The sequence below is a fragment of the Vespula vulgaris genome, chromosome 3 (assembly GCF_905475345.1).
Source record: "Vespula vulgaris chromosome 3, iyVesVulg1.1, whole genome shotgun sequence".
Lineage (NCBI taxonomy): Eukaryota > Metazoa > Arthropoda > Insecta > Hymenoptera > Vespidae > Vespula > Vespula vulgaris.
In genome coordinates this window covers 1454924-1472709 of record NC_066588.1, presented here as the reverse complement: position 1 = coordinate 1472709, position 17786 = coordinate 1454924, and the positions used below count along the sequence as shown (strand labels likewise).

The 17786-nt window shown below is 37.8% G+C and overlaps 1 protein-coding gene and 1 long non-coding RNA gene across 4 annotated transcripts; one reads left to right on the top strand and one right to left on the bottom strand.

The window, feature by feature from the left end:
* Nucleotides 1-472: 472 nt before the first annotated feature.
* Nucleotides 473-2817, top strand: LOC127062854 (nascent polypeptide-associated complex subunit alpha). 3 transcript variants are annotated; one of them, XM_050991767.1, is made up of 6 exons: nucleotides 473-585; nucleotides 1324-1599; nucleotides 1701-1820; nucleotides 2032-2127; nucleotides 2199-2357; nucleotides 2558-2817. In XM_050991767.1, the coding sequence occupies exons 2-6, from the start codon at nucleotides 1339-1341 to the stop codon at nucleotides 2570-2572; spliced, it is 651 nt and encodes a 216-aa protein (XP_050847724.1). In that variant the 5' UTR covers nucleotides 473-585; nucleotides 1324-1338; the 3' UTR covers nucleotides 2573-2817. The 3 variants fall into 3 exon arrangements, with proteins under 3 accessions (XP_050847724.1, XP_050847725.1, XP_050847726.1); XM_050991768.1 differs by having other exon boundaries at nucleotides 482-585; nucleotides 1327-1599; XM_050991769.1 differs by lacking the exon at nucleotides 473-585 and adding an exon at nucleotides 596-738.
* A 3691-nt stretch (nucleotides 2818-6508) lies between these two features.
* LOC127062146 (uncharacterized) lies at nucleotides 6509-13270 on the bottom strand. The gene is made up of 2 exons (XR_007781077.1): nucleotides 12732-13270; nucleotides 6509-8947 (listed from the first exon to the last, which is right to left on the bottom strand). It is a non-coding gene; the product is annotated as an uncharacterized LOC127062146 (long non-coding RNA).
* Between the last annotated feature and the right edge of the window lie 4516 nt (nucleotides 13271-17786).

The following is a 17786-nucleotide window of genomic DNA, read 5'->3' as shown; positions in this document are numbered from 1 at the left end:
ATTTAACATGAATACAAAAATTATTAAAATATTAGAACGCATATGTTTAGATAAATAAAAACATTTTCTAGTTCGAAAGTCTAACTACTTTTTGAATGATTAAAGATGACAAAATATGTAAAATACTTCTAATTTCATGCTTTTCTTTATTATTATCATTTTTTATATTCTTTATATTCTTATTATAAGAAAAATAAAATTCCAATTTACGCTCAATGTGATCAGATCAACGTGATCATTTCGTGCAACTCATAAAGTATTGTGATTGGTTCGATGATCAAACAGCAAGAGTTAAAAAATGTTTACATTATTAAAATATCTATACCGTTGATTTAATAAAAAAATTGTTTATAAGAATAAATAAAAAAAAAGGAATAAAGATTATAACGTTCACAAAGATAATATGAAAAATTCATCATTGTAGAACAATGAATTGTGTCGTCGATTGTATATGAGATTTAACACTGCTCTTGGCTAATGCGTTCTTAAAAATACAAAGATGTGTCAGAAAGTAGCACATGTGTGAACTGGCCTCAGTTTATATGGTAAAAATAGTGCCCTACCGTCGAGGGACTATCGTTTGAGGTAAATCTAATGATTTTATCGGCATCGTCTTACGAAACCTGTTAAAATGTGTTTAACTATTGTAACATTTGTTGAAATAACGTTTATATAGAAGTAATATTCTAGTTTATTTCTTATCATCAATAATATACGTGATTGTATTTGGAAAGCTTGGTAGGCCTTGTCTACGATTTTATACGCACTTATATATAAAACTTCGTCAACGAGCTATAAAGTTATTGCATTTTTTAAAAGTAGAGTATGAGTTGAAAAACGATATTCTATATACGTTTAATAAGTACGAAGAAGTTGACGGAAACTACTGTGTGCGGTGCTTTTACAGAAATTTAATAGGGCGCCATAACAATGTCTGCTTAATTGTGGAAATGGCCGCACTGAATCCGCATTGCTATTCTTTGTCGTCGTTGTGTTATTTATATTTGTATTGTCATTTCAAACGATAATAATTCCTTCATTTGATCTTGAAGTTATTAAAATTTGTTTTTAAGTTTATCGGATATACGTTATAGATGGTGTTTTCTTATTTCGTTAACTTTGTACAAAACACGTGCCTCATTTTTCTCGTTTTGAGATTGATCGATTTACATCTATGTAACATAGAGTGGAGTAGAATAAAATAGAGAAAAATTATGTTTTTTGAATATACATTCATGTTGTAGATATATGAATAAATATTATTTATTTTATTTATTATATGTTGCCTTGTATGACAATTAAAAATATTTTTTTAATTTTTAGCAGAGATTAAGAAAAATGCCTGAATTAACCGAACTAGACAAAGCTGCCAGCTCCGAGCCCACAAAAATTGAGGCTGCGAGAGTAGGAGTTGGATCGGGAACTGATTCCGATTCAGACGATACTATTCCAGAATTAGAAGATGCTGGTGTCGGTGGCACAGCTGGTTTTCCAACTACAGCGGTTACTGGACTTCCCATTGATTTGGTCTCTAAAGCTAAACAAAGCCGTGGAGAGAAAAAAGCTAGAAAGCTTATGAGCAAGTTAGGATTGAAACCGGTATGTAATTTTTTCTGTTTTCATAAAACTATCTATTTTTTCTTAAATTGTTATTAATTCGAGATTTTAAAATTCGCTTTTTTTTTTGTTTCGTAATATAGGTACAAGGTGTCAATAGGGTAACCATTAGGAAATCGAAGAACATTTTGTTTGTTATCAACAAGCCTGATGTTTTGAAAAATCCAGCTTCAGATATATACATTGTGTTTGGCGAAGCTAAGGTACGTTCTTATTCGTATACATCTAGTTTAATAACAAACATTTTTAGTTAACGATGGAATAAATGATGAAACTGTATGGTTTTGCAATTTATTGACTAAATATATTATGTAGACAAATACCTTGGCAGACTGATATGTAATGATATTCTTCATATTTATTATTATAATATGCTTATTTAATAAAATATATCATCTTTCGTTTTATTTATAGATCGAAGATTTGAGTCAACAAGCCCAAGTAGCGGCTGCTGAGAAATTTAAGGAGCCACCTGTAATTCCTGCGACCGAAGCCGGCGGTAGTACGACGGTAAAGAAACTGTACAAATGTTGTAGTTGATAATATTTTGACAACGATGTTCACTCTTTATGTTGTTTAAGGTCGTTGCTCCGATACAAGAGGAATCGGAAGAAGAAGTTGATGACACGGATGTCGAAGAAAAAGATGTGGATTTGGTGATGTGCCAAGCTAATGTCTCTAAAGGAAAAGCTATTAAGGCTCTTAGAAATAATAAAAATGACATTGTTAATGCTATTATGGTAAGTATTAAAGTGTACATTATTTCCTATAATTATTTTTAATATCTATGATGAATAATAAAAAGGTTTCGCGATAAAGTTTGATCTTCAGAAAATATATTGTTGTTAATCTTGGCAGACTGAAAGTAACATTTGTGATTACAATTTACTTTATGGAATTAGATTAAAAATTAACAGTATAATATAATAATGTGTTCTAGGAATTGACAATGTGATGAAGCTCTTTAGAAATGGTTATGCTATGACGAAGCCTGTATTTTGAAATCACTATTGAATCATCTATGCATCATCGGAAACTCATCATTTCTTTCTTTTTCTCATCGCATTGCAAGAAACCACATAATTCCGTAAGACGAAGCCCCAAATAGAGATAATCCTGGCAATCTCTCGGGAATCTAAATTTACGTGTATGTACATAATTCATACGGAGTAAACAAATAAATACATTAAGGACACAGTACATCCATTCAGTTTTATTCATTTATGGAAAAACTATTTTACCTTCGTGTATTCAATTAATTTATTAAAAATACTTATGTCGAATCTGAAATGTATACTTTATATCTCGAATGTAGAAAATTAAAGAAGGGCGAATCGATGACGCAATAAGTTGATCGTATGTAACGTCAAATGGTAATGTAGCGATCTGTGTTATCGGCAGTTCTTTTATACATCGTATCGTCGCATGGAAAGTTAATGATTAGATCTCGTAATAGAGTTGGTAGATGTCAACGTTATACGGTATATCGTATTGAAGTGTGTACGTCGTTTAAAAAGTTATTAGTGTTATATTATAAATTATTTTTTGTCAGATTATTACATATTGTTATCATTAGCAGCATTAATTCTTCCAAAGTGATCTATCAAATATCTTGGTATATATAAAATTAGAGTGAATACTGTATCGTAATTATCGTCAAAATTAAACGATATATCGTATTTACATGCGTCGTATCGATAGGGGATGAATTTAGTTATTCGCTATGTAAACGAAATCGTGAACGACATCGATAGTCGTTTTTAGAAAACGACTTTTGTTCGGATGCTGTCGAAGCACGGTGAAAGTTTTATAAGTCGTTTCGCGCACGTGTCGTCTACGGAAAAGCGCTGTGGGGAGGAAAAAAAAGCCGCGATATTACGAAAGGGGGGAAATTTTCTCACTCCCATTCGCTTTATTCGCAGAGAGATCCGTGCTAATATTTGAAATTGCGGTCGCGTATATGACGCTTTCCGGTGACATCTGGTTGGACTTCTCGCGAAGTCCACGTTTATTGCTCGCAAGAAAACGTTGGTAATATCGTCACGTAATGAAGAAGCAGCACAGAACACATTGGCTATTGAAGTAACACGGTTAGAGAAATAAAATTCTCATGTGTGTATATATATATATATATATATATATACACATATATAATATAATTAAGGATGCAGTCCATCTAGTCAGTTTTATTCATTTTTAATGATAAAATTATTTTTCTTACCTTCTTCGTGTATTCAATTGATTTATTAAAAGTCTTATGCCGAATCTGAAATGTATTTTGTATCTCAAAGAATTATGTAGAAAATTAAATATGTTTGTGTGTATATATATATATACATATACACATATATAATATAATTAAGGACACAGTCCATCTAGTCAGTTTTATTCATTTTTAATGAAAAAATTATTTTTCTTACCTTCTTCGTGTATTCAATTGATTTATTAAAAGTCTTATGCGGAATCTGAAATGTATTTTGTATCTCAAAGAATTATGTAGAAAATTAAATGTGTATGTGTGTATATATATATATATATATATATATATATATATATATATATTATTTAAGACACTCTATATTTAAAAAAAAATCATCATCATCGAGCAGAGTAATACGAGAGAACGTTATTTTCGTTCGGTTAATAAAAAGTCCCATAATTTTCTATTCGTAAGTTATTCGAAATTAAGTTATGTCCCAAAATTCAATAATAAAGGAAGACATTTTAAAAAAGATTGAGGAATGAAAACGATCAGGAGAGAAGGATTTCTTCCTTCGGATTTCTGATTCTGGTTCTCTTAACGATCGACTGTCAACCTGAAGACGTATGTCGAGGCATCAGATAATGTTCGTATTGCTCGAAGAATGCTTCGTATGTCGTCGTTGTCGTTGTCGTCGTCGTTGTCGTCATTGTCGCGTTATCGTTACCGGTAACGTCTTCATAACGTCGGATATCTACAAAGAGACCGTCTAGACGTTGTTCCTTGCTTCGTTAACAGAAAGAAGTAGCTGAAAGAGGTGAGAATTTCAGAATGTCGATGCGATACAGCTGTCAGACTTTGCGCTTGAGAGAAGGCGAGAGTTTTCTATAAAGAGAAGAGAAGAGAAAAGAAGAGAAGAAAGGAGAGAACGGAACAAGATCGTACGAAGGACGAAGCGAAAAAGGTAAGAGAGGAAACGAAGAAGAAGAAGAAGAAGAAGAAGAAGGAGGAGGAGGAGGAGGAGGAGGAGGAGGAGGAGGAGGAGGAGGAGGAGAAGGTACGGATAAGATTGGACCCATCGAGCCATGTGGCAGGCGCAAACGGCGTGAGTAATGGCGTCGACCAATCGCTTCCAGCGCTAAACGCTTCTGCACTTCTTCATCTCTCTTTTATTTTTTTTCCTTTCTCTCTTTTTCTCTCTTTCCCTCCCTCTCTCTCCTCTCTTGTCTGTCTCTCTGTCTTCTTATTTGACTTTCTTTTTCTTCCTTACGTTTCTTTCTTATCCAATATCATTATTGAAATTATTATTAATATTATTACTAAAGACGAATCATCTGCGCATTCTGCAATTCGAGCACACCACTTTTTGCCGCCAAATTCATTTTTCTCTTCTTTACGTCTGTACCTATGTCTTCATCGGAAATGGAAATTCAACTTCTCTCTCTTTCTCTGTCTCGCAGGGTGTTACAGCTTGTCGTAAAATTTGATTTCAATCATCAATGTCATTATTCAAATCATTGTCAATATCACAATAAAAGATAAATTACCTGCGCCCTCTGCAATTTGTGCATTCGACTTTTTGGCGCCACATTCGAAATTCGTTTCTCTCTTCTCGCCTATATCTACGTCTTCACCGGAAATCGAACTTCGACCTCTCTCTCTTTCTTTCTCTCTTTCTCTCTTTTCTCTTTCTCAGGATATTATGGTTAGTCATAAAATTTGGCTTCGACCTAAGACGAATAATATCGTTCGTGAGACGATTTTAACGCCATTTTCGAGAAGCTACGCCGCCTTTTCCGCCCATTTCGGCGTCCGATCCTAATTCGTCGGTGGCCCTTCGACGCGACGGTTACGATCGTCGCTGGGTTGCTGGCAATGGAAGAGGAAAGAATATTGCGGTTTCCGTACCGCATCGACTTAACCGAGATTTCCCGGTGCCAGTGGATAAACATAGCTCGGCGAACCGAGGGCGCAGCTACGCTCGTAAAACTTTCGGATGGGCGTGGAATTGGTGAAGTACCGCAAATGGTAGTGCCGACTCTACTCTATTCTACTCGACTCGACTCGACTTTGACTCCGACTCCGACTCCGACTCCGATTCCGACTCAGATTCCGACTCATAGCGATCAGGATACGACTTATTTCTCTCGGAAATCATTTCGGAAGCGCTCTTCCAACTTCAGAAAGCTCGGCCCAACCTGAAACATCGGAAATTACGTTTCTTTCCTTTTCTTTTTTTCTTTCTTTCTTTTTTCTTTTTTTTTTTTTCTTAATGATACAGAACAACCTGGGAAAAGATTCGAACATCTTTAACACGTTGTAGAACATTGATCGAGTATATATAAAAAGTAATACGTTTTACATCGACTATATTCATAATTGAGAATTAAAATTGTTATTGAAGTAATAAATATTTCGGAAAAAATTGGTAATGTTAAAATTAAGCGAACACTATCAAAATATAAACGATGGATATTGTGATAACGACTTAGAATTTTATATTTTAATGATTACGTATGATGTATGCGTATGTGTCAAAGTACTTGTTTATAGGAGGTCAACGATGTCTTACCGTAATCTAATCCTTTTATCCAAAAAAGAATATGAATAAAGCATCAATTAATCATTCCAATTAAAATAACCCATGGACCGTTTTGCATAGATATTTTTAATCTTTCTATAATAAAAAAATATTTTTTATATTAGCTTTATTAAATTACAACCAATCGATTTTCACGCTCGTATAACTATCTTCTTATTACACTTATCTCAAAAAGTTTTTTTAAGCTAACGTACGTGAAACCTAACGCTTAACTATCTCGACACGATATTAACACGTTCTTCATCGTTATTGATGCGGGAGAAGAGTTCGCGCCTCGGTACACCTATACTATTAACCGTCCACGCGCGGCAGACAATTATCGTCCGTCGCCGGAAGGCAACGCGTTCGATCTTGGTCCACGAAAGTCTTTCTTGCACGTAACCGTGTATACGTTGGCTGTCCGCCATTTTTGCCATTTTCGATATACATAGATTGCAAATAACAACAAGGGTAACATTATAAACACCTGCGTTTTCCAGAGGCGCGGAAAGTGGGAGGAGAAGAAAAGGAAAAGAAAGTTTGCATTTTTAAACGCGTTCACTTTGAGCATCTTCTCTTCGAAACAGAGAGAGAGAGAGAGAGAGAGAGAGAGAGAGAGAGAGAGAGAGAGATGGCTCGTAGCGAGAGCACTATATTACATCATTGGGCGGCCATTTTGGACCACCCAAGTCGCTGTCAGGGCATAAAAAATATGAAGTTCTTTTAGGGCCGCCTTTTTTCCGTGCCGACGACTCCGCTGGATCGCACCGTAACGCAGAAAGGCGGTGCAACGAACGAGGAAGGAAGAGTAGGAACGAGAAAGAGAGTATGAGAGAAGGAGAGAAAGAGAGATAGATACAGATACAGAGAAAGAGAGAGAGAGAGAGAGAGAGAGAGACGAAAAGAGAGACTGGGATGATCGTGGAAGGTGAAAGAGGAAGAGGGAGAGAAAGATATAGCGCGGACGTAAGAAGGGAAGGGGGATGGCTGATGAGAAAGGAGAGAAGAGGGAGAAAACAGGAGAAGACAAAGTCGTACGGATGAGGAAAGAAAGAAAGAGAGAGAGAAAGAAAAAGAGAGAGAGAGAGAGAGAGAGAGAAAGGGAAAGGAACAGAGGGCGAAGCTGGCAAAGGGTGAAGAAGGTAAGTGGCCGCGGGCCCTACTCGGGTGGAACGTAAAAGAAAGATGTAGTTATGTAGTTAAGCCGAGTTAGATCGTTCCGTCCGCCATCGCCACGCTGCGCTTTTTAAGCTATCCCTTTTTCTTTCACTCTCTCTTTCTCTCTCACTTTGTATCTTTTATTTTCTTCTTTTTTTCCTTTTTTCCCCCTTCTATTTCGTTTAACACCATCACGAGTTAGTTTCCATCCTCGTTGAATGATTTTTGCCAGCTCATCCTCTACTTTTTATATTTCAAATTTAAACCATTGTCTTCTTGGTATAGCAATCTCTTTATAGTGTGTGTGTGTGTGTGTATATATATATATATATATATATATATATATCTTTCTCACTGTTACTCATTCTTTGTCTCTCTCTCTTTTATTTTTTCTTTTTTATAATGCGATACTAAATGATTTTACGTTGAAGAGTACATACATAAAATGAAAAGCAATAATAGTGTATGTCGGGGTATATTCTGAATATAACAACGTGTTATAAGAAGGAAGGAGAATATGCAAAAGAGGAAGATTCATAGATCCAACTTGAAATTATCCTCGAGCGAGAAGAAGCTGCGTATCGATTTCGATTTGTCCGTATTGTACTGTATACGTACTTACTTACTTACTTGCTTACTTACTTACTTACTTACGTATGCACAATGTACATATATACGTAAATAGGTATGCGTCTTTCGTGATTGTGAAAGAGGCACCGAAGGCGTGCGTTATCTCGTTGGCAAAACGATACTCGTCTCGTGAGATCTCTCACAGAGTGATTCTGCGCAAAAACGCTCTTCTAATCTAGGACGGATTCTTCCCTTTCTCTCTCTTTCTCTTTCTATATATATATATATATATATCTTTTTTTCTTTCTTTCTATCCGTAAGTAAATCAATGCTCTCTTTCCTTCTTCTTTTTTATATAAAAACAAATGTCATCTAATTTCGAAAGAAAAATGCCATGTTCGTATCCGTAACGTGGAAAAACGTATGGGTGAAATGAAGAAAGAGTTGAAGGTGGGGAATAGATGGAGGAAGAGGAAGAGGATAATAAATGCGTTTCGTTCGATCGCGGTGGTTTTAATGAGAATGAAAGCCACCTTAAATGGGATACCAATCGCGGATACTTAGGTGGTATACAAGCACGGAATCGGCGTAAGCTGGTTGGAAATGCCGCACCCTGCATGGCAATTTATTCCGGCCTGGGTAAAAGGCCTTGAGGCTGATGGACGGTGTACGCGCGAAGACGAACCTGATGGTGATGGTGATGGTGCTGGTGGTGGTGGTGGTGGTGGTGATGGTGGTGGCGGTGGCGGTGTTGGTGATGAAGGTGGTGGTAGTACGATCAAGTCATTCCATTATCTGAATTGAGTGCTGCTCGTGGGTACCTGCAATCAGTTTTTGTTTTTTGTTCCTTTTTTTTCTTTTCTTTTCTTGACTCTGCCTCTCGTATCTCGTCACGCCCTCGAGATCTCGCCGAGATGAACGCGTACCAGAAGAAATCTTCTCTCTCTCTTTCTCTCTTTTTTGTTCATTTTCTTCGCCTCTCTCTCTCTCTCTCTCTCTTTTTCTCTCTTTCTCTATCTATCTGTCTTTCTCTTTCTTAACCGCAGATGTTTCTTGCAAACGACATCGACTTAAAACTTCCAAACGCACGAACGCGTGTTCAAATTTGGCGCTCTCATAAGAGACTCTTCATTATCCGTTTTTAGCGTTCACACGGCTATCATTTGTCAGTGATCCGACTCTGTGATACTTGGTGCGAATTATAGGATTATTATTTACGAAACGATTCAATCGTTTCTTAAATCGATTCTCACGATTGAGCGATTTTCTTTACCCTTTCCAATCAATTCCAAGATGTTTCCTTCCTATCCTACCTACTGTTGGATATAATTGAAATTACATCGATTTATATAAGATAAGAGTATATAACAACTGGCATGTGACAGTTAATTTGTTTCTCTTGAATAACGATGATAATACGATATCGTTTTGTTTGAAGAAGAAAATCTTTCATTGAAAAAGAAATTCATTGGGTATCTTATAATAAGCGACGGATAAGAAGAGCGAAAGAGAAGAGTACGATCGAAGAGTTTCTTCGATCGAAAAAGAAAGAAAAAGAGAGAGAGAGAGAGAGAGAGGGAGAGAGGGAGGGAGAGCTACAGAGATAAAGAGAGAGCGAAAGAGAGAGCGAGAGAGATTGAGAGAGAGACAGAGAGAGAGAGAGAGAGAGAGGAAGAGAGGCCGGTGGGCTCACGCGAATTACGAACGTCATTAGATCCAATTTGAGATTAAAATATTGCCTGCTAATAAGAACGGCGTTCTGAGGCGCATGCACAACATGCAGACGCAGAGAGAGAGATGGAGCGCCAATAATTGCATTATTATACTCGTCCCTTTTAGCGACGAAATTGGTCCCTCTTTACCGCGAAGCCATCTTCTTCTCCTTCTTCTTCTCCTTTATTTATTTCCTTCCTTCTTTCTTCTTTCTTTCTCTCGTTCGCTCGCTCCAGAGAATCTCGCCCCCTTTCGTGAGAAATTATGTGCCTTCGTGCCACTTTAAGAAGGCAATTATTTCGTTTTCTTCGCTACGTTCTTAGCCACCATGCGTGCCTCTTTTACGTACCTACCTCCTTCATATTTTTTTGTCTTTTCTTTTCCTTCCTTTCCTTCTTCTTCTTCTTCTTGTTTTTTATTTCTTATTCGTTCAACATCGATGCCTTCGTTCGTTCCTATTCACAACGAAAAGATACGTTCGAATTGAAACTATCTTTATGGTTTTTTTTTCTTCTTTTTTAGCTGGGATGAAAGAGAATATATTTTGTGCGGATACCCATACTCGACATGATTTTTCGTGTTACATTATAACGAGCGATTTTATAACGATTTACATGTCATTTGTTCATTCTATTTAGAGATTCTTATCTTATTTAATATAGTTACGTTAATTTATCATCATTTTATTAAATTCTGTTCTCTTTCGATCTGCGAATAGTTTTCTCTCTTTTTCTTTTTATGGAAGATTATTCCTATAGTCTTCGTTGACTTTCTCAACGATATTTTGATATCCCGTCACGATACTTAACGCGCATGTTACGATAAGGATAACGAGGGAACGAAACGTTACGCGCCGTTGTAAACACGATTTTCGCGATATTCAACGGCTTGTAAAGACCCGCCATGGTAGAACTAGAGTCAGATCCGAGCTTCTTCTAAGGCGAGCGGCCTGTTTTAATCGTTCGTACGAGCTCGTAATTGTCCTTAATTACGAGAGAGAGAGAGAGAGAGAGAGAGAGAGAGAGAGAGAGAGAGAGAGAGAGAGAGAAAGAAAGAAAATTAGCACTTCGCGTCTAAGTTTCTCATTCGCTAAGCACGCTTTTAGCCTTGGACGGCAAGCGAGCTATGCGATTAACAGCATTTTCCTTTCCTTTACATTTCTTCGTTCCTCGTCAAATCCGTTCCGCTTTCGTTTACTCGTTTCTAAACCAATCAGATACCTACGTTCGACGAATGATAATATCGTGATTAGTCATGTAAAGTAAGTAGATATGTTTGTACCAGTACATCTAGTTAAGAGGATTATCCATCTTAGATTTCCCATTGAGAACGAAATGGCTCTTAACGAACGGTATTTATTCGCTCTAACTTAGACTCTAATCAGGACTCGACTCGATACAAGTCTCGGGAATCAAGAATTTGTTCGACTCGAAAGTTCAATTCAATTTCAATTTCGCTCTACGATACCAGTAGAGTTTCAAACGAGTTACCTAGGACGTGTTTTATCGATATGATTAACATCAAGATTAGAAACTTAGCTTAGGTAAGTACGTTCTTCTAATATCATTAAGAGTTAAACTTTCGATGTAAAACTTTGGAAGTTCGCGTTGACTTCTCTCTTTCTTTCTCTTTATTTCTTCGAGTTGGAAACTCGAGCCAGGACCCACGATCTAATCTCCAAGGATTTATCCTTTCCAGCCTCCTTTCGGCGCCATAATATCTACGGTGCAGCTGCTGCCGTTTCGGCGATCCTTTCTGGTAGGCGGCGACTTATCTCTACTTTACGAGCGACCACGTTCGACGCTTAACGTCGAATCCGGCCGGTGAAACACCTCAGATAAAATGGTGGTCCAGGAGAGCGAGAGAACGACGGTGGCCATTTTGGGTCTAATTAATCGAGGAAAGGAAAGAGCAAGGGTGGGTGGACAGTGGGGCTTATAAGGTGGCGGGAGGAGGGGAAAAAAGGGAGACACACACACACACATACGTACACACTACGCGCGAGACACCGGCCGGCTTCTAAATGTTCGATCGTTTTCTTTTAATATATTCGAATGCCTCCATATCCGATCGGTCTTAAATAGCGACGGATTTAGAAATCTTACGTTCCGAAAGTAGACTCTCGAATTCTTAGGTTATCATTTCGAACCAGGTGTAGATCGTAAAACAATTCAAATATTTTCGCTAAACAAATTTCATAAAGATGATAATAAGTAATATTTTTGGATGGTTCGCATATTATTGATTTTCTTTCAAATCGATATAACGAGATAGTTCCTATCGACGTTGGATCTCTATGATCCATCGATCGATCTATCCTATCGATCTCTCTTTGTGCTACCGCGCACTAAGGCTCGTTATATCGACTCTCGAACGACGCCTATAGATCGTGATTTCAAAGTGATTCTTGGCGATCGCCGAGTAACAGATCTCGAGCACGTAGCCCTAAGGAATATTTTCGTCGATCGACGAAGAAGAAGAAGAAAAAGAAGAAGAAGAAGAAGAAGAAGAAGAAGAAGAAGAAGAAGAGGAAGAAGAAGAAGAAGAAGAAGAAGAAGAAGAAGTAGAAGAAGAAAGCCCGGTATACGTTGATTTATCGCGTGCACTTCGCTTTATGCGGCGAATGGTAATGCCCTTCGTATTATAATGCGTATTTCGAAAGAGCGCGAAGTCGTATCGTTTCGCGTAAGCGCGTCATGGTGCAGCAACAATAACGACGGTGACAATGATAACGGGCAGAAGCAATAACAATAACAAGAAGCGTGACAATAAGAGAGAAAGGAAAAAGGGAAAGGAGAAAGATAGATAGAGAGAGAGAGAGAGAGAGAGAGAGAGAGAGACAGAGAGAGAGAGAAAAAGAGAGAGAAGGTGGACAACGCGAGCATTTTTTACCTTAAAGGCTCGCTCTCGTCCCGGTGGTTAGGATGGAAGATCGTAATCTGTATGGTTCTTGGTGTTCTCCATCGTGGCGAGTGGCCCACTGCAGATAGGAATCGCTTCGAAGGAGAGGATTCGTCCATATATGTATACACACATACATATATATATTTAAGTATATACATAGATATCTACATATACCTACTCAAACAAACGTAGCAGAGATACATACGTATATTCGTGCATGCACGTAAGCTCTCACAAAGGTGCAATCCTCCACAAGGGATATAGGATAACGTAGGGTCCCACTTAGCTACTAATGCTGTCGCTACTTCGCCCTTTCCCAAGCGTAAATTATGTCCTCGAGTACGATCGTCCGTTTTGCCTCTACCGGCACACCACCGTCGTAACCATTGGAACCACTACCGCCATCGTCGACGTCGTCCCTGCCACCGTCCTTCGCGCCTACAAGAGAATTTAACACAGTCTCAAGCTAATCGGCTTCTCATAGCCGCCATACGCGCCACCGAGCTCCCCCACTTAAAACCGCGTAAAACGACCGACGAGAAGTGAAATTCATTTCTCTTTATCGTTTTCTCCTGGAATTTTGAAATTATTAAAAAATAGATTAAAAGTTGGATATATATATATATATGAATGAATTTTTATTAAAAGTTACTACGACGTATTTCAATATTTCAATGCGATATTTAATGTTACTTTTTTTCTTTTTCTTTTCCTTATCTTTGTTTTTCTTTCTTTCTTTCTTTTTCTCTACTTCTCCTTCTTTTTCTTCTTTTTTTTTTTTTTTTTAAAGAACGCTGCGCTCGTTGTAGATACATTATATTTTGCCAGAGAAACGAAGGGATCGAAATAATGGCCGATGGTGATTTGTGAGGTTCCTCTCGAAGACCACGCGTCATCTCCCTTCGTCCACATAATTTTCTATTCTACACTTTCTGAAGGTAGAAGAAGATGGGAGAGAAAGCTTCGGGGCTGCCAGGTGTCTAAGGGCTAAGTATCGTCGGCAGAACTGGTCTAGAGCCTCCTGTCGGCATTTTCAGGACAAAAAGAAATTCTTCTTCCTCCTCCTCTTCCTCTTCTTCTTCTTCTTTTTCTTCTTCCTCTTTTTTTCTTTTTTTTTTTTGTATTTCCTACGTTGAAAAGAGTCTCGCGATAATGACTCGTATATAGAACTCTACATCAAAATTGACTTTTGTTTTTACAGTTTAGGAACAAAACCTACGTCTAACTTTCGTTAAACTTAAATTTAGATTCATTTGATAGGCGGACGTTTTATAAAGAATTTTTATCTCTTATACGATGACTCGATGATACTATTTTGAAGAAAATACACAAGGGATGCTTTCAAAGCAAGGAAGAAGAATCTTTCCGGGCAACAATAAATCTCCAAAAGCTGTGTAAACGTGAACGAAGTTACACGTGGATATCGAACGCGTTTGTTTATTGTTGTTCATTGTAAGAACGAACGGGATGTTTCCGACGTACAAATCTGACCTTTTTGTCCCGTTGGTAAACATTGTGTCGTTGTGGTAACGTTCGACAATACTGTTTAAAAACGGTCAAAAGACGAGGACGATGACGACGAGAACAACAACGAAGACGAAGACGAAGACGAAGACGATGACGACGATGACGACTGGTACAACAAGAAAAACGACAATGTACCCGAAAATACAAACGATCGAGTGGGCGGTAGCCGTGTTTTTGCTTGTCCCGGGCCGGTTCATTGTCGCTCCAAGGGATCCTATCGATTGCTCGCTTGACACGAAAACTTTGCGTCCCGCTGGCAGGACACGCGCGTATCGCCATTTAACTCTGAAGGTCTCTTCACTACTTCTTCCCTTTTACTTCTTTTTTCTTTCTTTTGAAATCGTGGTAAAAGAATTCTTTCATTTCTGTAATATACAAACATACATACCTGAATTCGAGACGTGTCGTTCTCTATGAAAATATGTTAATGAACTTTAATATTTTAAATATTCATTCTCTTATATCTTCGTTTATTAAATAATGAGAATATATGTAGGTATTTATTTTTTCGTAGAAAGAAAGTATAGCTACATATTATCGTGGAGAAAAAAAAAGAATTAATATTCTATACTTATATCATTGCATATCTTTCTCTGTGCGTGTACGTGTATGTGTTTGACGAGGCAATAATATCAAACACGAAATACTACACGTCCACTTTCCAGCACGTGCACTACGATCTCCGATTTACCACGCGATATAATTTACAAAGTCGTTTCGCGAACTCGTCGACTCTTTTTTCTTTTTTCTTTTTTCCCCGGTTTTTTTTTTTCAATTTTTTTTTCTTTCCTTTCAAAGGCGACGAAACGTGGGACGTAGTAAAGCCGGTTTTCATCGAAATGGAACATAGGTATCAACGATGATCCGCGTGCGAGGCGCCAGCTGGTTCATATTGAAACAAACCCTCCTCCCTCTTCCCTTATACCTCCCCCTTTAGAGCCACCCATTTACCACCCCATCGAGCATCGACCCCCGTACGCCATAGCGTCAGGAAGAACCTAAATCATTTTCAGCCCCTCTCTATCGTACTTCCTGTCTATACTAACTACCCTCGTACGTTCCTCAGGAGCCACACCCTGGCTAGCTCCGCAGGCTCCACCTACTAAAAACATCTTTTCTCACTGGAGATCTCTTCCCCATCGGCGATTCGATCTTCCATCTATAATTATCGTTTACCTTTCCACTCCGAAGAGTCCACCAAAGATAATAACTCATCGATACCATCGCTGTATTATTTATAATACGTTTTTAATACGCAATCGCACGGCTTTCGATGTAACCTAATTGAAAAGCAGGGAAAGGATGAAAGGTGTTTTCTTGGTAATCTAAAAATACACACCTATGTCTTACGTTTACCACTAAAGACGATGAGATAATTAATGTAGAATAAGTAAGTATCATATATATATATATATATATATATATATATATGTACGGATTCAAAATCGATTCCTCGTGCTCGTGAAAGTTTTATATATGGCGATGAAGAAGAAAAAAAAATAAAAGAAAGAAAAACAGATCGTCGAGTGATCGACGAGTGAATTGAAACAGATACCGCTACGATGACTTTATAGTGTAGATTCAGGTGCTTCAATGGTATTAGGAACGACGAAGAAGGATCGACGATTCGCGAATACTTGGACCGGCTCGATGCTTTTCTGACAATTTTTAGGACGTCCCGAAATCGTATTATCGAGATGGTACAACTGTATAAACAGTTAAACGTCCAGCTGACAATCATTGAAATTTCACTTTTACGTAACGCAATGGTTCTTTTAACTCTTTCTTTCTCTTTCCTTCCTATAGTTTATTTTTTCTTTTTCTCATTACATTTAATGCTTTAATTCTTATTGGAAATTATTTTGACGTTACTTTCGTCGCGAGTATCATGCAATAGTCTCGTTGATCCCGATGAAGAAGCAGCGTGTACGTAGGAAGGGAGGGAAGAGAAAGAGGAAGAAGAGGAGGAGAAGAGGAGGTGGTGGTCATGTTGAAGAAGAAGAAGAAGAAGAAGAAGAAGAAAGAGAAGGAGGAGGGTGAAAAATAGAAATTAAGGGTCGGTGAGTTATCGCGGTTGCGTGAGAAGCGGCTCGAGATAAATCAAACCGCAGCTCCGACCGCAACGCCACCCTGAGTACGGATCACGAAGGTAAAAACCCCATAGCAAATCCCTCGGGATTAATAGTGCCTCTCTACGTTCGAGCCCGTTGCTTCTGATTGGTCCAATTCCCTCGTGCTGCGTACCAGCTGCGCTTCTTTTTTGCTCTCCCTCTCTTTCTGTTTTCCATTTTTCCTCTTCTTCACCTTCTCTCTCTCTCTCTCTCTCTCTCTCTTTCTTTCTCTTTCTTTCTTTCGACCGACCCTCGTCGAATTGAAAATTGAACGATATTCAAACATCGGTATCCTCATCGTCACCGGCTACCATTCCGTATGACTTCGCAAAAACGAGTTACTTTCTCGAGAAACCTGCTTCATGATGTCCGCCGCCATTTCTTTTTTCCCAATTCTCTCTCTTTCTCTTTTTTATTTCTTTCTTTTTCCGTTTTTTTTTGTTTTCTATCATAAAAACCCTCTTTCATTCTTACTTTCTATATTACCTTCCATATTCTTCGAAATTGTATCTTCTTTTATTTCATTTTATTATATTTCCAATTTTCTGATTGAAAGAGTCTCGATTTTCTAAGTCACGTTAACTAGTTACCCCCTCCTGAGTCGAATAAGATTCACGCGTGAATTATAATCCTCTGCGAGCGTTAACAACAACGAGCCGTCCACATTCCGATGATTATTTCTTTTTCCTTCTTTCTTTTCTTTTTTCTGGTCGTGTTCGTCGGGTGCCTACGACCGGTAGAAAATCTTGGTTAAAATGGTTAACGATTTGGTCCGCGTTTACATATATAACCGGAGTTAAATAGAAACTATATATATATATATATATATATATATATATATATATATACTATATATAAACTATATATAAAGCTCGACGAGGGCTCGCAGGAAGGGGTCAGTGTTAAAGTATTGGGACTTGGTGGATACAAAAAATTCATGTTCCTTTTCTCGAAGCCGCTAATAAAACAGCTCGTTCAGAAATCTGTGTTTCAATATGGGAATTACGATTTATGCTATACGTTTGCGGGGGTGAGATGGGTCGAGGGGGATCTCTATCTCTCTTTCTCTTTCTCTATAGGTATACATATAAATGAATGCCTTATGAATTACTAATGTTTCACGTTTGATAAATACGTCTTTTAATGAAATCTAAAGTCTCTTACCTATCTCTTACAAAGATAATGTAAGATACGATCGCTACGGTAAAATTATAGTTAGGTCGAATATAATCTGGCAGTTGAAAGCAGCCACGTTCTACTTCTTATATCATATTTCTAACAATCGATAAGAGAGAGAGAGAGAGAGAGAGAGAGAGAGAGAGAGAGAGAGAAAGAGAGACTGGGTGTTCGGCTCATTAGCTTAGCGAACACGCGCCGACTCGGCTATTAAATATTCGAATAATCC